The 18597-nt window shown below is 43.7% G+C and overlaps 1 protein-coding gene across 1 annotated transcript in view; it reads left to right on the top strand.

Moving 5' to 3' along the window:
- The first annotated feature begins 17872 nt into the window (after positions 1 to 17872).
- LOC128309431 (uncharacterized) overlaps positions 17873 to 18597 on the top strand; it is a 114783-nt gene continuing 114058 nt past the window's right edge. The window contains exon 1 of the mRNA XM_053045816.1: positions 17873 to 17996. Coding sequence (XP_052901776.1) covers positions 17873 to 17996 — 124 coding nt within the window. The remainder of the gene's footprint in view (positions 17997 to 18597) is intronic.

The following is an 18597-nucleotide window of genomic DNA, read 5'->3' as shown; positions in this document are numbered from 1 at the left end:
GTACGTCCGCTCTCATCGCTCACCAACTGCAAACTTTCTCTCGCACGATGAGCAATTCGCGTTCAAGGATTGCAAAACCCATTTCCCATTTTCCGAGCACGAGGTTCGGGTTTTCCGCGCCAACGGCCGAACTTTGACAGTTATCGTATCGGATGTTCGATGGCTTCGACCCAACGCCGACCCGCGAGTCGTCCACGTTCGGGCATCATTCGGCACCCGTTCGTGTTTTGGTTGCGAACCCGTCGGCGGGTGCTCCAGTTTTGTCCGAACCGTACACCGAACCGGATCCGTTTCGAACGTTTAATCGCGAGCCAGGCGCAAAATTTCACTGCGTAAGCGATACGCAAAACGTCGCCAAGTCGCTGAGACGGGTTTGTAAAACCACCGGAATGTGCCAGTCACGGCATCGGAGTTTGAGCAGTATTATTTTTAGCCGGATTAACGGACGAGTGTGAAGACAGAAACCAAACAAACAAAAAGAAGGTTAAAATATAAGAAAGCCGACAAACTAATGGCCTTCCTGTGCGTTGTCGCTTGTTATGTGAGTGCTGTGCCCTAGTGCCGGTACCGTTTAGGCATAGGCATACGGAGAAAAAGTTGCGAGTGTCCTAGTGCTTGTGTGTCTGCTACCCAACCCATCCCCGAGTGTACTGAGCATCGTGTATTATTTTTGTCGAAAGGAAAAAAAAACCCCGTTTTTCCTTTCACGTGGTCTGGCTGAACGAGTTAAATGGGTGTTAGCTGTCACTGTGCTCCCACCAAACAAGGAAAGTGCGTGTGTAACGAACGAGTGAGCTTGTGTGCGAGTGGCTTCTATGGGTACAATGGTGCTCTGCTGTTGGTGCTAGAGCCGTATGACGGAAAGTGGTGGTCTGGGTGACGGGTAACCGGAAGTGGGCCCGGGAAATTAGTCATCGCCACGTTCCGATTTGGCCAAATACCATAACAAAGCTCAATTAGCGCAGTCACGGATTAAGGGCAGCGGGTTTTAGTAGCGTGTGAACGAACCCCGGCCGGATTTGTGTGTGCGTGTGCGTGGGTCTGTGTTTGTGTGCCGGAGGTCATGTATGTTTATTTGGTCCGTGATCGGAATGCCTCAAGACGAAGCGAACGTGCCCTTGGTCGCCTGGGTGGCGGTGAAAAATTGTAAGAAAATGAAAGAAGCAGGAATTTGCGTTTATTTCTGAATTTGAAAAACACAACTACGTGCTGTACTCAACATGTGTCGCATATATACATCACGAGTACCTTTCGCAAATCTATCTACAAGTTTGTGCCAGTGTTATGGAATTGTGAAGATCTCCAACTCAATCGGTTTTGCTAAACTTAAACGTCCACCAAACCTTTCCAAACACACTCGCATATCCATTAATTTCCGTGTCCCGTGCTGGGAAACCTGAAGCCCATGACACGGGTAGGATTAAGAATTGCTTCGCATTCACTGCCAAAATCTTTTACAAACCTTCAAAACATAAACCCCACCCGCAAATGTCAAAAGCAAGTTCCACCCGGAACCAGCAATGAATAATGTCAGTTTAAATGTTGCACAGCAGCAACAACCAACAACCGCCACGCACAACCAGGCGCAACACGATCGATCGCGCACTGGTCTCGCAGTTCATGCCCGGTGACACGGCAACTGGAGCGTTTGCTGCGGGTGAAACCTTTTAGCTGTGAGTTACTTCTGTTCCATCCTATTTAACTTATCGTTGCGCCCTGTCACCGGCTAGACAAACGTGCGCGTATACAAATACACAGCCATAAACAGTGCAAAAAGACACAACCGTCTGAACAGGGCATCTGGCAACACAGGCGGAGCAGACACGAAGCGGAAAATGTTGCGAATAAAACATGTACCTTCGGGAGTAAGTGTAGGCAGGGATGGAGTTAGAGGGCTGTAATGTGGCAGGCTCACTGCAGGATGGTTGAGATTCTAAGCTTTCCGCTTTTTCACCTGAGTTGGAGTCGCACTCGGCGTCGTTGTACATGTCGTGAAGGTTTCTACCATAACCAAAAAACAAAAAAACAAAACAAAAAAACGACATATAAGCTAAAGTACACAACCTGTCACAAAAGCTCCACGTAAGCTCGTCACAAATCATCTTTTCTTTTCCTTTGAATTTTTGTACTTTTGTTTTGCCCAGCTGCTAGAGTAACATCTTTGAAACGCGAGCGCAAACAGCAGTGTGTGTTTCCACACCTGGAAATTAAAAAGAAACCAAAACCAACACGGCGAACGGTCGAGCACGCGACCACACCACCCGGGTATACCGTTTAATCGGTTCCAGACGTCAGCGAAAGGTCGCCTTGACGACTGACCGTGTGGTGAAACAGGTGAATTAATAGTGCTCCCTTAAGCCGAATCGCCCATTCGCATAAGGCCGTGCGGAGTATGGCGAAAAAACAAAAGCCCAAAATAAGCACCTCAGCAAGAAAAAAAAGCAATCCACCGGACATGAGCACCTTTTCGAAACGGTGAGGCTAAATTATCCGCTTGTTCGCACGGCAACACCAACGCCGTGTTTGGACGCCCGTTCGAACGCACATAAAATGCCCTAATATACTGTGCGACCCGGCACCGGTAAGAAGCGACCTTGTTGTTGCTGTTTTTGTTTCTTTCTTTGCTTAATGTGGGAAATTTTGTTTCATTTTCACTGGGTTATTTTCTTTCTGCTTTTCCCTGCTTCTTCCACGCGCATTGGGCTCGCTTATGAGTAGCAAGGAAAAATCAATTTTTGCACAGCAAAACGGGACAGGGTGTGAGTGAGTGCGAGAGCAACAAAACGGTCAAAGAGTGAGAAAGAGAGTGTGGGTATGGTAAAAAAAAACTCTCCCCACACCGAATCAAGATAGAAAAACATGAACGCAGTGAGCGGTGAAAAGCGGTTTCTGGGTTTTCCTGTCCGTCACCCAACCCGGTCCAACGCCCAACTACACACGGCTGGAAGCAAAATACTACAAAGCGGGGAAGAAAACGGCTAGAGTAAAATGCTCACAGCAGGGAACAAAATGGGCTCCCCACACTGACGGCACCAACAACAGCATTGGGAACAACAACAAATATCACGAAGGAAAACACAAAACACGGTGACTGTGCGACCCACTCATTGAAACCATGGCACGCTTTGATGTTGTTTTTAATTAACGCGCTTTTCCGGTCCTTTCAACGGTGCCTCTATACAGTCACCCGACATCATTTTCCATCTGCCGTCTGCTCCCGGCCGCTTGCGCTTGACCGGCAGGAACGAATGTGCCATTCCTTTTGGATTTTCCATTTTTTTGTTCCTGCTCTCTTTTCCCCCAAAAACTATATCCTCCCCTTAGCCCTTCGACAAGGCGAGCGAATAAAGTTCCACGCTCACTCGGCAATTGACCGGTCGTCGCGATGGGTGATTAGTGTGCCGCTAACGGTGCAGATTGGTGATATGTGATTTACGGTGCTATTTCCCGCCAACGTGCTATTTCATAAACTGATATGCGGTGATCTTACCGTTAGGGGTCCGTTTGCTTTACCATGGCCCAAATATACATGGAACCTTCAATTCAGGGGACCCCGAACCGGATCTCGAACGAACCGGCAAGATGTGTCCTTCCGTGCACCCAGCGCGCACATAATTACGGATCAAGGGCGCAAGGTTCATTAGTGAACCGCACTTCGCATCCAGTACCAACCGTGTGTTGCCGGAACAGGAAGAGAACGGCATCATTGACCCCGGCGGTTGTGTCGTTGCATCGTGGCGGTGGGTAATTTGGCGTCGCATTGCGGGAAGAATCGTACTTCCTGGTGGCTATAATTCATGATGCCATTAGCCAAGTGGGTGTGTGGGCGTGTTTTTTTTCATTTCTTATCCTATCTTCATTTCTTTTGATTGAGATATTACCTAAATTGGTAGTTATTGAAGAACTTCGCTCAACACGTAGCATATGGATAGCGCGGTGTGGGCTTAATGCGCTGCACGAGCGTACCGTGTTTAAGGAAGATAAATTGTTTGATAATCTAATGAGAAAAATTACAGTCATTTATCTTTACTTTGCTTTACCGTGCCAAGCAGTTCTTTTTTGAGAGGATTGATAATAAACAAAAGCATAAAGCATAAATTGTTTCCTTTAAATAGGTGACCCAATTAAGGCTTTATTGGCTATTCTGGTAATAGTGAGCAAATTATTCCATCTAAACAAGTTTTGTGCTTGAAGAATTGAAAATGAATTATTTACATTTATACATTAAGAACTATTAAAAAGACTATATTTTAGATATATCAATTTGAAATATGTTACAAAAAGGATTGACAATTTCTTCCGCATTGGTAGAGGCAACACTCTTTAAAAAGAAAGATTTTTATTATATAATTAATTTCAACTTATTTTATGACTCATCATGTTCAATTTCAAAGATCCAATCAAGGCAGCATCGAATGAAACGTGCACTTCTGGTGCAAATCATTCAGTGATTTTTATAAAACTTCTAAAGTATAAAATAAACAGTTGAGTCCTATTTCACAAACTTCATGAACTTTTATGGAACGCGTAGCTTCACAGAATAATATCAAAAATTCATGAGATATTATAGCCAAATTGCGTCACCTTCTCTCCTTACTTTACAATCAAACTTTAAACTTTAAACTTACCTTAAAACAAAAACGAAAATTTGAACAATAAATTTGATAATAGAGGCGACTCGGTGACATGATGGTAGCGACGCCGGTCTTCATGCGAACGGACTGGATCAAAATCCAATCCGGTCTATTCCCCCCTAGCAAGGACTAGCTACCAGAATATTGCAATAAAACAACCTAAATTGAGATTAATTAAATTCGCAATGTGGATGATTTTCATCACTAATTTATCTTTCAAACACTCACAATTTCATTTCATTTACGCAAAAGAACTATGCAGTGTATAATTCTTGTGCAGTGTTGCTTCTTCTTCTATATCGGCACAACAACCTCGTTTGGCCAAGGCCTACTTTTTTTTCTTTTGATTGCTTTGAACTGTTTTTTTTTCTACAATTTGCGCTACTGACTATTTAATTGTGCCTGAATATGAGACCGCCATAATGTGTTTCATACTGTAAACGTGCAAGTGTAAATGTGACGAAACGGTCGTAAGTGTCTTCACGATGACCGAAGTGGTTCATAATTTGCAAAAAAAAAACTCGGCCATTTCTACATTTCTTGATGTACGAACGACCAACCTAAAATTGGTGTTCCACGCTTGATACGCGAAAATCAAGCAAACGATACAAATTCACGTTAATGGATCGAAGAATGCTATAAAACATGGTAAATTGTAGAACAAAAATTCAGTAATTAAAGCTCACGAAGGAAGTCTACCATTTATTTGTTCATCACCTAAAACACAAACTTGAGCGTAATAGACTGCGTCGAATTTTCGTCCATTGCTACCGGAGAAGTAAACCGATTAAAAACTGATGCTTTGGCGAGAAAATCGCAGAAGGCGTTGGAATAATAAGGAATTGTAAATGGAAGAAAATGTATCCAAATAGTGGCGTTGTGGTTTCCTCAGCGCATTCCAATGTTTTTTATATAGATTGATGGCTACTTGCTGTACCACTTGTTAAGCCACAACTAAACGCACTCGCAATCTACTCTACAGTAAGTTGTGCCATTGTTAAAAAGGAAGTGCCCATCATTAAGATCGTTTTTCGCGATTGTATCACCATGCCGGTAAAGCGCCGCTACAACCACGCTTATGCCACTGTCCATCTCAATTATGCTAGGGTCGAAAAAGGAAAGCAACGAATGCTGCTGGGGAGGTTTCGTTTTTGTTGTTGTGACACCAGACAGACAAACAGACACACTTGGCCAGTGCTACATTCCTGCACCGTCTTCGACCGGTACCAGGTTTTCTTTTGTATCAAATGATTATTATTCTTCGTCCCCTTTTGACTGTTTTGACGGTGTGTCTGTGTTAGTGAGGTTGTGTGCGTCATTCCTTTCGGATAATGGGAAAACTCGGGGCAAGCATGCCGGGCAGTTAAACCTCCCGGTCAACAGATGGAGTAAATGATAGAGGAACTTAACGGACCCCCGGGTGTGGCTGGGATACAATTTACATGCTTGACACCCCCCAGCACAAACTTCCATCACGATAGCAAACACCCGGGCTTTGCGCAATGCTGGCAAGTTAATTTGTCACACAAAAAGGGTCAAAAGGTGTATCAACTCTGGGATGAAACGAAACCATACCTTTGACTGGTTTTCCTTTATTTTACACTTCAGCTAACAGTGGCCCGAAGAAGGGAAATGGTGTGCGTAAGTCATCAACCGAACATCTTCCCTGTGCGGTGGTTCGTAATGGTAACTTCCCTGACTCGGACGTAATCGTCCGATCACCGAAACCCTTGTACACGTCAAACAATTGTTTGACCCGTAAATGCACGGGTGCCACTGTTCCTAGGGACGCTTTAAATAGCTTCTGTCAGCAACTAGCTGCCCCGTAATCGCTTTCCAAAAACAGATCCTGAAATAACATTTCCTCCCACACGGACACTTCTCGCCGTGGTCCGCCACGGGATGCAATGGAGGCGCCTGGTAGTTCAATAGTTCGCTCATACTTTCACCTTTTGCATAGCCGCTGCTGATGGGCTGCGACTATGGCTCAAACACATTGTCTCGGCATCGGTGGCCCTAGTTGGCACTTAATGCCAATGGATGGTTAGACTAGCTGTGGTATTGGGTGGGAGAGCTGGCAACCGGATAAATCAACCCCTACAGCCACAGTGGGCCGAGATGCAAAAGGGACCCGGATTGTATGTTTAATTTCCCATCGTATAGCGTACCGGGAACCGCTGCCTGGAATGTGGTGCAGCTTTCTGCGTGAAAGCGTAGTTTCAGTTGGCGCCCATCGGGAAGAAAATGAGAAATGGGTAATTATTTACTGACAGCTATGCTTCGTACCGGCAAACCTAAGGGTGACAAAATGGGAAATGGTCGGGATGACATATGCCGGGTACGTTTACATAGTCAACGCATTAAGATAGCAAAGCGATGGAATTTCCACCCATACACCGAATGGTTTGGGTACTGGTTTGCGTGTGATATTCAATTTGCATGCGAAAAGGACCTTAGCACGTGTGAACCAACGGCGAGAATAATGAAACCGTAATCTAGTCATTTGAATGGAAAATTACCCCTGAACGGGGATGTATGTTGAATTACTGCCAGAGGAGAAAAAAAACAAGTAATGAATGTGGTTGGTTTGGTTTCGTACAACTGCTTTGAAGTTGTCCCTTGATAAGGGGGACGCCCTTTTTGTATACTGAAGCAACTAAAGTGAGGCCATGTTTTTGAACGGTAATTACGTGGGGTTGAAATAGATAGCATTAAAAAAATCATTATATTTCTTTTTTTCTACGTGGTAATGGTCAGGTTTATGCTACATGCTAGGGTTGTTTGATTACGTTACAAATAACATACGCTAATGTTTCGACTGCTCACAGCGTCACAAGGTTTTAGTGATATGGAAGATTAATTGGGCAAACAGATTTAGTATCAAACTTACATCATAATTTCGGAATCTAAAGACTAGTGTAGTTCAACGTTTCATACGGCGAATTGATTTTTTGGTTGTAGTATGCTCTACACTGTAATGCCTCAGGGGCATCATGGGAACTCGTGCTGAGAAGCTTCTTTCAACGTGACTTTGTAGAGAAGATATTTCGCGTTTTAAATAACTCAGCTACGTTTGCTAATCTCTTTATGCGGAGAAGGGTCTCTTGCAGCTTTTGTTCCGCCGGTTGGAGTTTTACATGCAACCTGCGGATCACCTACGGTGACCTTGTGTAGTGTTTGAGCTGGAAGGTTTTCCGGGCATTAGATCATAATTTTTAGACACAAAAGAGAAGGATTATTCTCATTTTCCTACACCAATGCAAATTTGCAATTAGTGATGTGGTCGTAAGTAAGGCCGATAAGAGAGCCTAACCTAATGTTCCAAACTTTCGATAGCAGGATCATGTTCAATGCATTCTTCTTGTCGTTTCGATTCTCAATAATGAACTAACAAAAACTGTTAAAAGCTCTGCAGATATAATTAGAAATTAAAATTCCCAGCGCAGAACTTCAAGGAACTTTAAACTCGCTGTATCGTATAACCTATGTCCTCTGCTCTTGTTGAGAATGAACAGCACACCAGACGAGACACTGAATCATTTATTTCCCGCGATGAAACTTACGTCCCGCGAAAGGATAACGTCATGACAATCATAATGTCCAACTCCTGATACCTTCAAATTCCAAGAACAGTAGTTGAATGGTGGAAAATTGAGCAATGCATCTCGAGAAATGTCAGTTGAATTAAGGATAGAGATAGTTTAAAATTAAAGAAACTCGACTGATCCTGTATCGACACCAAAGGAGATGTATATTGTAATATCAGAAAATTGTTTTTATGATCTTTAATCGAAATTAATTCGCAACAAAAGTTGTTCGCATTTTGTACTCATAAGCCCATGTTATCGACATTAATTAAAATCGACATACAACTAAGGACACTAAGTCATAAGCCGTTATTAATGTAGTGATTGACTCCGTTCTGAAAGATGAAATAAATAACTTATATTAGAACCTTTTCTCAGATTTAAAGTCATTGTGTTTTTCATCTGTTGACTGTTCCTGTTTTAACAAACCAGCATTTTTTGGAAAATATCATGCAGTCAAATTTTTCAATTAATATACCGCTTGTTCATCATGTATAGAATCAATGTAATCCACAAAAACAACAAAAAGGACGCTTAAACAAAAAAGCTCCACTTACATATGCTTCTGGAAGCTGTTCAATATTTCGTTAAAAATGTTTTCCATTCGTTTCTTGAAATGTGTATGTGTTTACGCCATCGGTGACGATAACCGACGATGCCTGTTATTACCATTTTCTTATCCTTAGGGTGCGCAATGATTCCGATTTTACATTCTTGCCCTCGTTCGCATCACAATGCTGTTCATGCCCTTCTCACGTTTTGCTAACGATTCTCGTTCTCCCCCATTTCGGCAACCAGGCCAATACCGTGAATGAGCGTAGGGGTAGAAAAAAATCTGATTCGAATGCGAAATTTACACCGAATTCAAGTGTCTCATTTATGCAAACTTACACACTTGTTACTGATACGATTTTTCACTTTACCCCGCAGGGCGCTCATGGGCCGCACCGCGATGTTTACCACCCCAGTATTTTCAATGGCACGTTGGCGCCTGCTTAACACATTGTTGTCACCATTCGCTCAAGAGGGCTCAAGTACCGTGCGCTCCCCGTACTTGTCCCTTTTTTTTTTTTTTTGAAGCCTCTCCGAAGCGAACCGAACGGGAAATGTACTTTGCGCAAAGAAAGACATACTCTTACGCTGAGGCCAAACAAAAAATCGATGCAGGAAATCGTGCCCCTAGTAGAAGCTGCTTACAATCTTACCGCACCGCAGCATATTGCCAAGCGGAGTGGCTGAAAGAGCAAGAGGCGAAGGCGGGGAATCAAGCACGAGCGTGGGAAATGGAGTGTGAAGCGAGAAGGCAAGTTTTGGTTGAAAAGAGTAGAGATGTCGAGTAGAAAAGAATCCGATTCAATCTTACCCGTGAGCGAATCGACAACCGGGGATAGGGAGTGGACAGGTGGACAAGCTTGATTGTAAATTCTGGTCGCGTATCCGCCCGACGGCACATCGGTAGAGGATAGCGGACGGAGCCGGACCATGCTAGCAACGTACACGTGACGTAAGCGCAGTGGTTCGGATCTTCAGCCGGGGCCGGGCACGACTGCATCTCGACTGTTATTGAATCAAACCGTACACGGAACCAGGCCTGTGCAGGCACCACGATCGACACTTGGTCGAATTCATACTGCCGCAGAGCGAACGATGGCAAGATGTGACTGGAAAACTCTACTCACCGTGCACATTTCAATTTCAACCTACCTGTCCTACCGAGCTTCCACTCCTTGTCGGTAAATGCGGCACAGTGTTTCTTCGCCTTTTGTGCATCGTGTTCCCTCTGCATCTGTTTCTTTCTTTGGCCCGACGGTGAAATGTTGCTCGTGGGTGTGCTAAAATATGACCCTGTCTTGATGTGCTGCGGAGAAAATATGTCTTTAAAAAATGTGCTCTTTGCATCATTGAACGTTAGCGACTGTCACGCAGCGGTATTAAATAGGTTGCACTTGAAGTGACTGATCGTGACAATAACCTACATTAAATTTAAATATAGCCGTGAAACAGTTTGGTAATAATTTAAAAAATGTGCTCTATTTGATTGAATTTTCTTACCGTTATACAAAAGCTTTAATAACAAATGCATTTTATATAGAATTTTAATAGTAAAAACGATCAGCACTTTATACTGCTCAATAATAGCATTATACGTATCGCGGATTGCATAATTTACGGCTCATTTTTTAAATCATCAAGACCCATTCCAATCATACAGGCATTTGGGCCTAAATTCTTTCAGACAACTAATTTGTATAGTTTTGAATTGATTGAAACTTTTTTGCTCAATAACGTCCAATTAAAATGAAATAATGTTTTTCGTATCATAAAAACATCACACACGTCTATTACAAGCACATTACTAACATCAAAAAACCCATTTTATCGTGCAACGATTCACTCCGTTAGCAAAACTTTCCTTCACTACGTCTAATGGATGTGCAAAAGTCGCACTGTAAACCTTCGTGCAAAACCTTATACCATTAAAATGTTCTATTTATTTTCCTGAAAGCTCAGCCAAATAAGTTTCAGGCAAAGTTTTCAAAAAAAAAAACACCCATACCCTGACCGCCATCGGTAACTTAGCATTCCAACCACTCGGCGCAGAGGCAGTCTATAATTTCGTTTCCGTCCTGGGGTTTCGTTCGGTTTCGATAATGATGTTGCGATCGCACCAAACGGCTTCAAGCCGATCCCTAACTCAATCCAGCAAGGCACACAAGGCACTCACAGGCACGCATACATTTTCGACAAGAGTTAGAAAGTTCGAAACCCTGCCTGGTTCTGTGGTGGAATATAATCGTCCCCTTCCGGTGGTTCGTTTTAAAGCATGTCTCTCTCCTTTATCTGGCCGGTCACCTAACGGGGGAGGGAATGGGGACGGAAAAAAGCCCCCAAAACAACGGAGGATAATCGATAGATTATTGACTTAAATGGAAAATAATGGAAAAGTTTCAATCGATTGCTCGTTCGGCCCGGCCACCGGTGAACCGGACTTAGACCATCCGTCGTGGTTTTGCACTAGCGGTAGTTCTACTAATTGGACTATAACTCACCGACACTCGTACGTTTTGGAGTTGATTGGGGATGTTTTTCTCCGCTTTTTGCGGCTGCCTTCGTATCGCCAATTATTAATGGGCTCTTCAATTCACCGATAGCTGGGGCAAGCTAAAACGCGGCACAGACAAATGCCAATTTAGAACAAAGCGGATCCACGATAGTGAGACATAAAGCACTGTGGCCCACTGCGTCAGATGGCACCAAAGCATATCAATCGCACTGAAATGTCACCGACAGATTGGGACATTTTACAACGATTGCATCCAAAATCACCAAGAAAAAACTATATACGCTTCTGTAGTGGTTCTACTCCGGCAAAATCTTCGTTGGTTGGTGAATATTGGTACGATGCGATTGAACTGTCTGTGACTGTGCAGCAGCCTACGATCGGTACCATTATCAAGGGTATTCGTAATGAATTAATGAACAGGTCAGCTTTTCGGTGCTTCGGCTTCGGCCCGGCGGAGGTCAGTGTTGCGTGGAAAGGATAATGGAAACATTCTTAAGAGGCTTTCCATCTCTGCGCCCTTTCGCTAGGGCATTCGCTCCACCTCGAACGGGACGACCGGGTTCCATCCATGGACAAATAAGAGCAGCCAGACATGCCTTTTACGTGTTTCAGATTGCTTCAAGCACTTGAGAACGTTCGACCGACGGTGTACCAGCGTACCGGTTGGGTTCGATCCAGATCGTCATCTGGGAAGGGCTTGGGACGCTGCATGAAGATATTTGTCCAAAGTATGCTAAAGTCGACCACGGTTTCGAGTGCGTTTGGGTATTCGTGTTTTTTTTTGTTGCCAGCCCAAACCCAGACACAAGCCCTTACCCTAACCCTTTTTTTGGTATTTCTTTACTTTACTCTTCAGTTTTTTTTTTTCATTCCTCCACTACAGCAAAGAAGGACGAGCAGCAAATTAAAGTGCACCTTCGCTGTAAAGTCCTCTCAGGGTTGCTAAAGTTCATGGGACGCTACGGAAAGGAAAAACACAAGTGGCAAGTGGCTGGTAAAAATTATTAATGAGCAAAAAAGGGAGGGATTACTTGGCAATGCTCAATTAATTTCTGCTTGAAAATTTAAATGCTCGAGTGCTCTTAAACTCGATATTGTTGCCTCCGCCTTCGCGGACTACGGCTCTACCGATTGTACCATCAAATCACCAGACAAAGATCGAGTTTTATCGAGAGGTTGCCTTTCACTTGCACAAAGGTCTCTACTAGAGCGCTCCTTTTTCCAGCCATCTTCAATCAATTAAGCACACATTTACGCTTTTGGAAGGACGGATGAATGGGTTTGGTGGCGTACGATGGTTCAGTTTCTCTGTCTGTGTGTTTGATTTTTCCCTCCCCCTCTGATGTTACTCTTCTGTATAAAGACGTTAACTGCCATTGAGCACCGTTTAAGGGCAAATTGAGGTAAACGTTAAGGCGACACGGATGATCAAAGCTGTTGTCCTTGCGCGAGTGAAATGAGATACTTTGTCGTTGGGAGCAAGCTGCTTAACTTCTCCCACAAATATACGATACCGCGTGCACGTTGCTAACGATGTCAGAAGAAAATTGAGGAAAATTAATGATCAGTCCCGAAGATACACATCACAATTTAATGATTTTGATGAAATTCAATGCATCCAAACATTTGATACTGTCCAGTTATTAAATTCGTTTTTATGTAAGTTCTTCGCAAGACGGATCTCTACTTCCGGTGCAATTAAGAGAAATACTTTTACAACGAACAAGTTTGACAGGGTATGCTTCCATCCTTTCTTATTAAAAGTGCAATTTTCTTACCTGCCCCATTTAATAATTACGCCAAGTATAAAGTTTGCCCTCGCAAACCCGTAAACCGATAGCCAATTACGGGACGACTTTTATGGGCAGCGAAGTTTTCAATCAGTCTTTTCGGTTCCGGAGCACCAAACTGCTCATTTCCGGGCGAACTTTTGCAACCAAATTACCGAAACTTGGTGCAAACTTTGCTACATAAAACCGTGATAACTGAGCGCATAAATCTATCAGCTGCAGCATCGATCTCTTGCTTGTACTATATCGTATTATTTAATTGATCAAAAAATAATCTATCTGCGGAAGTACAAGAGCGTCTATATTAACCACCAGCGTGGATTAATACGCTTGGAAATTGTTTACCTTTCGACAATATCCTCTTAGACAATATATTATTGTACCTTACCACACGTAAACAATTCGACCATGGTGCTGCACAGTATTAGCCGTCAAAGGTGTTTATTCTGCTGCTTCACACACTCGCTGCTTTGTTGTCACAGTTTCCCAAGTCAGCACAAGACGCGTCGCGTTAGTACATGCACTCACCCGCACTAACCCGGTGAACCACATTAGCCCGATGCTGTCGCATGCTGTCGTTTCTCCTTTTATGACCGCAGAGGAAACCATAAGGTTTAGTTCATTTCTTCAACGATCTGTGATTCACACCGTATATAAAAACAAACAAGTAAATCCCGTGACAGTCGGAACACTCGCTCAAGAAGGGTGAGCAGATAAACATTCGCTCGATTTTGCTGCATTCCGGGTGTTCTGTTGTCGAAGTTTTCCGCACCCCGGTTACAACTCCCGGTGCATTTGGAGATGGTGGCGTCTTGAGCTTGATGGTGCCTTTCCAGTGCGTCTAGTCGCATCAGGCACGTTTAATGGGAAAACTTGTAGCGCGCGCAGAAAACAGGGCAAACCTTTCATCTGGACAAGACCCCACTAAAGACCGGACTGAATAGAGGGTTGCACTATGGTCTATCGGGTATTCTTATTTTTAGGGTGTTTATTGTGAAGTGTGAAACAAAAACTTTCGTACTAATAGGGTTAAGATAAAAGTTTTAACAGAAATGTTTTCTAATATTTATGCAAAAGTTTAGCATCCACAATAAATTGGTCGATTTTTTTAACTCCTTCTACTTGTATCGGAACTATTTCTTCTCTATTTAAAATAGGTAAGGCTAATTTTATGTTAGATTAAAGATAGTTTAGCTCACATCCCAGTTGAAGTTGAATTCATACTTAATCTTTTCTTTTCAACAACAACAAAAAACCCTCTCCCAGAACCGTACAGCACACCGAGTGAATAAACTTTTGCCCAGCATAAACTCGTGCAACAGAGATTCAACAAGCACTTTCCTCTGCTTCAAACGAATCCACTGTGCAAATGGTAACAGCAGTGGACGCAAAACTAACGAGCGGGTGAAACGATAAAGAAAAGTGGGAAATAGCTTTAACCTCATTCACTACCAACCGGCAAAGATGACGATGATCATGATGATGATGGTGGTGGTCGACCAACAGGGCTCCATTTCAACTTCTTTAACATTTTACCCGGCCGAGAGTCGGTGTCGATAGTGCGGGGCACGAGCTGTTGTTTTTCTTTGCGCAAAACGCTTTACAAATCGGGATTTCCTTCAAACCAAAAACGGGGTGGGACGGGCAGCCGGGATAGTGGCAGGGTGTTTCGTTAGGAAAATTCTGATACAACCCGTACTGTAGCAAAAAGTAGCCCAAGGAAATCTTTCAATATGTAACATCATCATCCCATAAAGCTATCATGAAGATAAGTAGTATTTCAACGTCCGCTCTGCGTTACTGGCCACCGTCGTTCTGTTGGTGCACACGGGTTTGGGTGCGAGAGGGGCGGTGGACTAATTACTTTTACAGGTACAGGTTTCCGACAACTGTAATCTGTGCCCTGCTACACCAGCTTATGCTGCAGCATGTTGGAACAAGCATCATTACACAGCGTTATGTTCTTCGTCGGTGTGTGCTTTGCTCTATTAGTATAAAATTTTTAATCATTCTTTTGTAGAATCGAAAAAAAGATAATCTTACAGTTCGACTTAACCCTGATATAAACCCGTACACACGCAAGGAAAATGCTTTCCAGTCTTCGACGTAGACTGGAAATAATATTCCACTTAGCGAAACGATCAATGCAAGAAATCATCGAACAAATTACCCTCGTGAGAATTGTCCGAAAATCGAAGTCAAATGTTTCCACCTTAATTGCGCAAATTCTGTCTTTTCCTTCATTTTGTTTCCCCATTCCAATTTTTCGTCACTTATTTCGAACCCAATGCGGCATACTTGCTTTGCTAGCGCCATTAGTTTCGATATTATTTCCACTATTTGACCGTGAGTAGCTTGATTTTCTTCGCACCAGCGAGTTTTTGCTGCACTTTGCCGGTTTGCTCGTTTATTGCCTGTGATGAAATATTTAATCACACTCACTACAGGCAGTTTTATTTGAGTGAAAGAAACAAGCGTTGAACGTTGGCAGCGAAAATCTTCGCATCCTTATCCTTCCTTTTTCTATAGAAACTTTTCTGCGCTCAGCAAAAACCATCCACTAAATGAACTCGACTTAAGGAAAAGAACAAGTGGCTTGGATTGAGTTAATTCAGTGCGCCCTTTTGTTCGGTACGGCTGAAGAAACATTCGTCAAAAATTTTCACCCGGACACACGATAAACGGAATTGCCAAGATAAAGTTCTCGGCAAAACAGAACAAAAATCACACCCAACACTTTTTGTTTGCCGGTGCTCACAGCTGCTTAATTCAAGAGACAGCCAAGATGGAACGGGTTTTAATAACGTTTAGAGCAGAACCGTTTAGCTTCCGAATAATCGGATTGGATTTGGGGTGCGTCTATACGTTTCAAAATATACACGTCCAGAAGCATGCAGCCTGATCACGCCTCCGTAGGTGAGCTTGTTGTGTTAAGCAGATGTTCACAGAATGCTGCTGATTGTTTAGAACTAGTGCGATTCTTGGTGGCTCTTTGTTGCGCTCCGTTATGGAACATCTTTGTTCACTTGTTTGCGCTTGAATAGTTTTAGCAGAAGCAGCTAAAATACACCACAATCAAGCGTACAGTGTGCCATCCGGTACAATTTCCAACACCAGCTCGGCTTTACATGGCTGTAGAAAGCTTTTCCTGCTTCGCTACCAGACTACTGCGCTATCACTACGCTAATCCCGTTTCATCAAAACACAAAACTTCCGCACCCGTATCGGCTTCGTTAGAAGGATTTATTGAGGAGCAGATGAGATGAAAATCCCTACCACTAGCGCTACAAAGGAAGAGTGTACCGAGCTGGGTTTATAAGCGGAACCAACAGAAACAAAACGCACAAGAACAGAAATATCGCACATACATTCCGAAGCTCCGTGCGTTCCCGGTTTTGTTCCAGCTCTGGGGTTTTAGCATATGTGCCGACGAAACAATAACATAACCGGACGAAATACCTTTCGCTTCACTGGGTTTTAGGATTTACTGACGAACGTTCCGTACCGGGACTTGGCCGGATGTTGGGTATATCTGCCAAAAACCTTCCTCGTTCTCTTCGCCTGTTGGACATTTGTGCTAAACGAACATTCCTTATTCCCTGCAACACACGAATCGATGACAACCAGGGACTCCGGCGTCGCATGATACGGCTCTAATTCCAGCCGCTTTCATCCATTTATCAATATATATATATACAGATCTACCAAGCAGACATGCCTACAAAGGACGTCCACGTTCACATTTGTGGTGTATTCTTCATGCATGATATTTATTCGGTTAGAATACTGTTGCTAAACGTTTTTCTTGATCATGAAAGTCGTAATAAAAGCTCTAATGGAACGATCTGAAACTGAAACCATGGAAACAGGGCCCAAGGATTAAGGATTATTGGACCCAACCGCACGGAGTAATCCGAAAGTAGACGTTGTGTAAAATGTATTTAAAATACAGAATCATATGTTACAAGACACATACTAACACCTTGTGCCTAATGATTAAAATTTATATTTCACAGGCATAAAGTTTCATACATTGTGTGCGTGTGTACGTGTCCGCTCATGAAAACGCCGATCATATCAATAAACAGCAAAGTGCACTAGTGAGTGAAACAGGTAAAAAGAAGGAAACAAAAAAAACAAACATACAACTGTTTTCACAAGATGTCGTGAACAAACGAGAAAAAGGAGAAAAGTGGATGTAATGCCAAGCTGTGTAATCGTGTTCGGTGTCCGACGTGAACAATAATCACAGTGAGCATCATTATAGTGCGAACAAGTGTGTGTCCAGTGTGCTCGCCTCTATGCTCTTCAGTGTATGAGTGTTGGTGTGTGTGCGGGGGTGCATGTACGTCACCATGTCCGGTCAGTGTAAGGTACGTGGGAGCGCTTCCTAAAATGTGGTAATAAAGTCTCCCCCAGTGAAGTGTGCGTGCGTGTGTGTGTGTTAGTGCGCGTATTTTCAGTTTTATGCCGTTTTTGTATATATTTGTGCGTAGCCACTGTAAGCACGAGCGCTTAACGTGCGGGAAATGATGTTGAAACGTGATTATCTCCGGTTGATTCGTTGTGAGTTTTAAATAATCAGCTGAAAACCGCTTCCACCCCTCACCTTCTTCCCTTTTATCCTTCGCCCCCCCCAGCACGCTCCCATTAAACGTCACAAGTTTGCAAAAGCGCGAGAAAACATCGGTGCAAATCTTCCCTACACCGAGCGACCTCGGAAGCATCCTTCCGTAACCCGAGTTACCTCCGTTATTTTGGCCGGGAATTTTTTTTGTTGTGTGTTCTCCGCTCACGATGAGACCAACCGGAGCGACAGCACGGGCAGCAACTGGTGCACTGGCGGTGGTAGTCATGCTGGTAATGCTGGCTAATCTCGCCCGCGCACAGATCGACTGGGCCGAGGACGACGACGATCCAGGTAGGTGAAACACGTGGAAAGCGCGATGAACGGAGCGTAGGATTAACGAAATTCGCCCTAACGCTTCACGCCAAACGCGAACCCGGTATACGGCTGGGGTGAAGATTAAACGCTAGCACTTGCTGCGTGGGTGGCACGCAGCAAGGTACGGGAAATGCGCTGGGAGGGAAAAGCTTACGATCTCATCATCCGTGGACGAGCTGTGATGAAACACGGCTAATTAGATAGCCAAAAGGCGAAGTAGGAGAACAAGCTTTGCTCGATGCACGGCAAGCGCCATTTGATTCCACCTCATCCACTGCTGAAATGAATGCTTTTGTGTGCGAAAGTAATAACCCCACCGGGTGATATCCGTTTAAAGCGATCTAATTTAAATTACGGCAAGTACGGATTTCGCTCCGTGGCTGTGGCAAACATATTTCTCTTTTTCGTGCCTGTTCTACTGCAAATTAATCATGCATATGCTGCACGTGGAAGAAGGTATCCGTTACCGATTCGAGCTTACGTGTGAAGAAAAGTGTTTGAAATTCAAAATGGTGGTGTGAATAGTACCGACAACGCCGCGCAACACGAATGCCACCCGGGCGCGATTTAAATCAAA

Source organism: Anopheles moucheti, chromosome 2 (assembly GCF_943734755.1).
Source record: "Anopheles moucheti chromosome 2, idAnoMoucSN_F20_07, whole genome shotgun sequence".
In the NCBI taxonomy this organism is placed as follows: Eukaryota; Metazoa; Arthropoda; class Insecta; order Diptera; family Culicidae; genus Anopheles; species Anopheles moucheti.
Note: the sequence above shows the minus strand (reverse complement) of the source record. Positions and strands in the feature narration are given on the sequence as shown.